This window comes from Belonocnema kinseyi, chromosome 9, assembly GCF_010883055.1.
Source record: "Belonocnema kinseyi isolate 2016_QV_RU_SX_M_011 chromosome 9, B_treatae_v1, whole genome shotgun sequence".
In the NCBI taxonomy this organism is placed as follows: domain Eukaryota; kingdom Metazoa; phylum Arthropoda; class Insecta; order Hymenoptera; family Cynipidae; genus Belonocnema; species Belonocnema kinseyi.
In genome coordinates, this window is record NC_046665.1 from 90,160,602 (window position 1) to 90,168,043 (window position 7,442).

The window sequence follows — 7,442 nt, forward strand, 5'->3', positions numbered from 1 at the left end:
GTATTTAGTATTTTTGAGGTTGAAACTTTTTTTTTAATTTTACTATTTTATAAAGCTTTGGTATCAGCGCTGCTCAGTGGTCACCAATCAGAAAAACAAAAAAGTGGCAAAAATTAAAAAAGTGATCCAATCTGCATAAAATTTACTATGAAGTAATTTTTCAGGCAGCGTATTTCAAATTTGAAGTCCAAAAATTAAAAAATGGCGGCTGCAATATGCGTACCAAAAACTCGAAAAAATTATTTAATCGTAAGGAAATTTACTGTATAGGGTTTTTTCACGCCGTTAAATTCAAATTAAAAATCCCGATTTTCAAAATATATGCCTGAAAATTTAAGAAACAAAAAATTTTGGACCACCACAATGTACATGTCATTGTAAAATCTTCTACATTTCGTATTATATACATAAAGTTTCGTTATCTTTTCACCTTATCTTTTACAAGGACGATTTGCTACTTACAAGATATTTAGAAAAACAACCTTCAGTCCAAGAACGCAATTTATTATTAGTAACTGTTCAGAAACTTCACCAAGTGGCAGGTTTCTGTAATCAACGAATATGAAGCTTTTTGATATCCTTCTGTTCACCGTGGCGATTTTCCTTAATTCTATTGGTAAATATAATTGTGTATTATAGTTTTTGATTGCTGTCTTAATTTCCGAAAATAGAATCAAAAAAAAAGTTGCGACTCTAGCCTCGGAAGGGCCGCAGTTCGCGAGTACTTAGTCAAGTATATTGCGCAATATTACGCATTCCAATTGGAAACGGCTCAGGGGACGCTTACTGTTTACACTTCGAGGGTAACGATTTAGTAACAAGGCCAATGCGAGAGAACCCTTGAAACAGTTATTGCTTGGGACTTAGAAGAGCTCAATTTGAAACTATTTCTGAACTATTATTAGTCACTGTATCTTAAGATATCCAACGATTTTCAAATCTTAATATGATTTTTGTGGCACTTAATCCTTGATTTTTTTATTCCATAGTGACTGTGAACAAGGTTTTCAAACTGATTTGCCCCTCCCTCTAAATTTAGAAGAGTAACAATTTAATTTTGAACGACTTAATTGAGATTTTTGTTGAGGAAAATAATTTGTAAAATTTATTATTATTTATTTTTTTAAGTGTGGATTCCTAGATGCAGCCTTTGTTTGAATTAAAAAAAATTTAAATTGGTAAAAGAATTGTTTTTATAAAATTTTATTAAGGCAGCGTCTACTTCAAATAATGTTTAAAATTTGACCTTTGTAATCCTTTAAAATAAGTCCAAGAGTTTTAAAAAAGGTTATTTATTATTTTTAGAATTATTCAAATTTTTCGAAATCATCGTAATTTTACCTTTTCTTTAAAAAAAATGATGACTATTATTATTCTAAGCAAATTGTTAACAAGGTTAAGATTTGAAATAAAAAAACAGTTGAATTCAACTAAAATAAAGAATTTTTCAATAAAAATTTTTCAACCAAAAAAAAAGAATTAACTAAATTTTTCAACGAAAAATGTCATAATTGATATTTCATCCAAACTAATATTTTGATTTTAAATTGAAAACAGTGAAATTCGACTAAAAAAGACGAATTTTCAGCAAACTATCTCAATTTTTAACACGATGATGTAAATGAACAAAAAAAATATTGTTGTTGAAGTTTCAAGCAGGGAAAATGAAATTTCCACAAAAAAACTCATTTTCAACCAAATAAGAAAACGTTTGAACAACGAAACTTTATTCGAAAATAAAAATATAATACTACATTCTTAAAAAAATTTAATCAAGAACTGTATTTTCAGCTGATAATATTGAGGTTTTTTATACTCATTTAATAAATTTCATTTGTATTTGAATGGAAAAGCGAAAAAAATCGGTGCATTGAGGAATAGATAAAAGAGTCGAAGTCTGCGATAAATAAACCAAAAATTTGATACTTTATAGACTAAAGAATAATAGTTTTAAAAATCGTTGAATTTAATGTTCAGTACTTTTAAAATAATACATAAGAAAACCTTAATTTTTTTCAATCGAGTTAAATTTGGAACAGGAACTGAAATTATTTCTCAATTTGACTTTGAATTTTTTGCAGAAGATTGAGGCACCTGCGACATTGACGAATGTATCCTCATTGCAACACCTGCGATAAATAAATAGGTCTTACGCACAAACGATTTTTTCTGAGAAATTAAACGATGTGTACATAATGATATGAAATATGAGAAACAGATTTTCTTCGATATAATCTGTAAAAAATTAGATTTCTAATACACTAAATACTAAAATTATAATTTACGGATATCTCTGAAAAAATTGAAATTTTGATGTATATTGCCCGCAAATTGGTTCAGATCCAGAAAAAAATCATTTTCGTTTTGTTTTCAAAAAAAATTTAGGGGTGGTGCAAGCCCCATGATATTTAACACGTATTTCCCATAAGAAGAAAAAAAGGAAATCAAATAATTTTTAAATATCACTCCATAAGTATGTTTTATAGAGTCCCAAAAAACAAATAATAATTATTAATTATGAATAATTTATTATTGTTTGAAGCAATTATATTTTATTAGAATAGAGTTAGAGTCAAAGCAAAGTTAAACATAAAAACGCAACTTTCTAGCAATTATCTAAGAGAAGATAGTTATAAACCATAATAAATTGTTTAAACAACTATTTTTACAAAATTGCATTAATTATTAACTGAAAAAATAAAAAGTTGAGAAAAAGTTAAAACTTTCAGAAAAAACCGCCACGATATAGCATTGATAAGATAAAGATAGCTTTGAACAATAGTTACATATTTAAACAAATATTTTTGCTCAGCCTGAAAAATTCTTAAGTCAATCCAAGGGAAAAGTAGACAAATATTTAAAAATTTCAGAAAACATTGAATCTTCTCTTTTCAGGCAAGGAGAATATTATCAACAATAATAATAAGTTGTTTAAACAATACTTTTTGTTAACTTGAATCAATTTTCACTTCGGTGTAACTGAAGATTAGACAAAAAGTAAAAATAAGGAAAAAAGCTGCATCCATCTAGTATTAACGTACACGAAAATAGCTATTAACAATAATAATTGGTTTGAACAATTATTTTAGCTGTATTAAATTAAATATTAACTTACCCTGAGAGAAAAGTAAAGAAAAAGTCGAACATGTTAGAAAAAACCTTAATTTCTAAGATTATTCTAAGATAATAGTTTTAACAATAATATATTGTTAACAAAAATGTGTTTGTTAAAATTAATTGAAATTAATTCTATGAATAATTCTGTAAATTAGGTATAATTTTAAATTTGACAAAAAGTACCAAAAAAAACCGCGAGTTTCTATCTCTGTGCTGAAAGAAAATTGCTAAATAAAATAATAAATTGTTTAAATAATATACGACAACATTCATTTATTAGTATGACGTATTATTTTATGCAGTGGGTACAATTTGATTAAAAAAAAAAATCATAATTACCGCAAAAAAATTGTAGAACCTAGTTTTTCATTTATGTTCTTTTTGCCTTTTCAAATTTTCGTCTTAGAGACTCGATTCGTGACTCGTTTCGAGACCTGTTAACGAACCTTCTATGGCCTCTTATCATCTCTTAATTTCTATATAACAATTTAGAAAATATATTGTTTACCTTGTTGATACAAAAAATCTTTTTAAATATTGGGAATAAAAGAACAAAATTTATTATATTTGATCGCGTCTTTGTGGCCCATAGATTGTCCAATTCAAGAACCTTTCACAACCTACTAGAATCTAACAATATCATTTTTAAATTTCTTGACAAAATTATTAATTTTTTTAAAGCTGATTTTCTTTTCATTGTTAATATAATAGCACTTGATTTAATTGTTTGGGTCTTTAAGACGCGTTGATTGACCATTTGACGAGCTTTCTAGTATTACTAGTAGTCTCGCGCTCCCCACGGCGCGCGCCTATTTATCTTTTTATAAAAAAGAATAAAACAAAAGCCTATCTTTTCTAAGTTATACATATTTAATTTGTTATAAAAAATATTAGTATAAAATAATAAAATGCACCAAAGAATGAGTTCTGTATCTGAAACTGTAATTAATCTTTTATAATAGGATTTTAACCAATTATATATTTTTTGGTAGAAAATTCAATTAAACTATTATATTCAAAATGAGCTATTTTATTAAAACTTAATTTACTTCTAATATTGATGAATAGCATTCATTACAATTTTTCAAACTCACGTTGATGATAATTATATAATTTAAATAATGAGCTTTGCATTTTTAAACAACAATTTTTAAAAATCAATTCAGCAAAATTTTTGCACGTGCATTATAATAATTAATTTTCTTATAGGTATAAACACGCAAGATTTTAGCTACGACAGAAACATAAGCTTGAAAAATATTGAAATTATCTATTTTTTTATTTGTTAAAAAAATCTCCCACTGTTAGCAAGCAAATTTACTTGACCACAGTCCGATATAATCATTGAAATCGTTTAAATCTTTATGAATACTTCATAAATATTTCCAAAACATTTTGAAAATTTTTAAAACATTTGTACACATTGATAAAATTATTTAAATATTTGTGATATATCTGAGATACGATTGTCTTCATAAAATCTTTGAAATCTATTAAAAATTGTTCAAAATATTTGAGAAATCATTGAAATCTTAATATTAAATTTGGAATTGTTGTGAAATCTTTATAAGAGTTTGTAAATATTAAAAACATTTTTTAACTATTTACTGATATTTGTGAAATCTTTTTGGAATCTTTGGACATCTTTGCGAAATATTTGTAATATTTGGTTATCATTTTTGGATATCATTTATCGGAATTCTTCCGAAATCTTTAGAAATCTTTGCTACATATTTAAAATATTTTTGAAATATTTATTAGTAATTGTTAAATCATTGATATCTTTCAGAAGTTAATTAGGCCTTCATGACATCTTTTGAATCTATTTGAAATCTTTTACAAATCTTTGTGAAATCTTTGCGGAAGCTTCGTGAAACAATTGAAGTATTTGTGATTTCTTTTAAATCTATCTGAAATCTTTGCGAAATATTTTAATGCCCTGTAAACTTTTTTTAAATTTCGACAGATTTTTGAAATCATTGTGAAATCTTTGTAAAACTTTGTAAAGTCTTTAGAAATCTGTAGAACTCTTTAAGAAATATTTTAAAGATTTTTCAATATTGTTGAAAAATTTGAGAAGTCATTTTAATATTTGTAAATTCACTGTAAAACCTATCAAAAATCTTTGTCAAGTCTTTAAATCTTTGTGAAATCTTTTGCAAATCTTTAAAATCTTTTAAATCTATCCGAAATACTTGCAAAACCATTGAAATTTCACGGAAATATTTATGCAATATTTGTGGAATCTTTCCGTAATCTTTCGAAATCTTTGCAAAATATTAAAAAATTTTTTGAAATATTTGGTCCTTATAAAATTTTCTAAATCTATTTGGAATTTTTTGAAAATCATTACAATGTATTTTCAATCTTTGAAGTTTATCTAAAAGTTTGGTCAAAAAATTTAAGCATTTGTAAAGTCTTTTAAATCTATATGAAATCCTTCTTAATCTTTTTGAAATCATTGCCAGCTTTGTGCAACTTCTTAAAGTTGTCTGAAAGTTTCGGTAAATAATTAAAGTATTTGTGAAATCTTTTAAATGTATAAAAAATCTTTTGAAACTTTTCGGGAATCCTTGAAATCTTTGTGCAATCTCTACGAAGGTTTTCTGAAACGATCAAAATATTTGTTAAATCTTTGAAATCTACCCGAAATCTCTGCGAAATATTTTTATTATTTGTGAAATATTATAAATCTGTGGGAAGTCATTAAAATCCTTATGAAACCTTCTCATTCTATCCGAAATCTTTGCCGAGACTTTGGGATTTTTGTCAAATCTATCCGAAAACTTTAGCAAGTCTTCGCAAAATTTGAGAACTCATTGAAATCTTTCATCAACCCTTGAAATCTACCTGAGAGTTTGGTGAAATAATTAAAATACTTGTCAAGTCTTCTGAATTTATCCGAAATGGTTTGAAATCTTTGTTTAATCATAAAAATATTTGTGCAATGTTTAAAATTTTTGTGAAATCTTTCCTAAATATTGAAAATATTTGGTTGTGTTTGTGATATTTTAAAAATCATTTGGAAATCATTGAATTCTTTGTAAAGTCTTAAATCTTTTAGAAATCTTTGCTAAATATACGAAATGTTTGCAAGATATTAAAAATATTTAGGGAATCTTCAAGAAATTATTTATGCTTTTGTGAAATCTTCTAAATGTAGCCGAAATATTTGCCAAACCTTTAGAATCTTTGCGAAATCTTTAGAAAATCATTGAGTTATTTGTTAAATTCTTAACATTTATCTGGAAGCTTCGTTAAATAAGTAAGGTATTTGTAAAATCTTTTAAATGTATCCAAAATCTTTTGAAATCTTTGGGTAATCATTGTAATCTTTGTGCAATCTTTGAAAAAATTGTGAAATCTTCCCGAAGCCTTCAGAAATCTTTATGAAGTATTAAAATATTTTTGATATATTTGAAAATATTTTAGAAATTATTGCGGTCTTTGAGAAGTTATTTACGCCCTTGTGAAATCCTTTGAATCTATCTGAAATCTTTGATAGATATCTGTAAAATCTTTCCGAAAACTTTTTAAAATAAATAAAATATTTGTGAAATCTTTGAATTCTATCCAAAATCTATGTGAAATATTTATAATCTTTGCAAAATTTTATAAATGTTTGGGAAATCATTAAAAGCCGTATAAAAACTTTTAAACCTTTCCTAAACCTTTGCCTAATCATTGAAATATTTGACAAATCTATCCGAAATTTTTCTTTATTCTTTGAAATGTATCTAAAAACTTTGATGAAATAATTGATGTATTTCTGAAGTTTTTTTAATTTATCCGAAATCTTTTAATCTTTGGAAAATAATTGAAATCTTTGATCAATCGTTGAAATCTTTATAAAATCATTGCGGAATATTTTTGAAGAGTTTGGTAATATTTATGAAATTATGGAAATACTCGGAAATCTTTGGGCAATCATTGAAGTCTGTGTGACATATTTTTAATCTTTCAAAAATCCTTTCTAAATATTTCAAATCTTTTCAAAGCATTCAAAATCTTTGCGAAAACTGTGGGAAATCATTTATGTCTTTGTTCTGTTTTTGAAAGCTATCTCAAAGCTTCGTAAAACAATTTAAGTATTTGTGAAATCTTTTAAATCTGTCCGAAATCTTTACGAAATATTTAAATAGTTTGTAAAATTTTTAAAGTTTATGGTAGATTATTGAAATATTTGTGAAATCTGTATTTATTATTTACTAATTATTGTTCGTTTATAACTTATTATTCTTGTTCAATTTTTACATAGTTTTATATTATTGTACTACGTACAAGTTGTACCATTGAATATAAGTCGATGCATCACCCCCCCCCCC

The 7,442-nt window shown here is 25.7% G+C and overlaps 1 protein-coding gene across 1 annotated transcript in view; it reads left to right on the forward strand.

Moving 5' to 3' along the window:
- Positions 1-537: 537 nt before the first annotated feature.
- The window catches only part of LOC117180306, an 8,032-nt gene continuing 1,127 nt past the window's right edge, over positions 538-7,442 (forward strand). Inside the window, exon 1 of the mRNA XM_033372731.1 lies at positions 538-616. Within this exon, the coding sequence (XP_033228622.1) occupies positions 562-616 (55 nt within the window). The 5' untranslated portion in view covers positions 538-561. The remainder of the gene's footprint in view (positions 617-7,442) is intronic.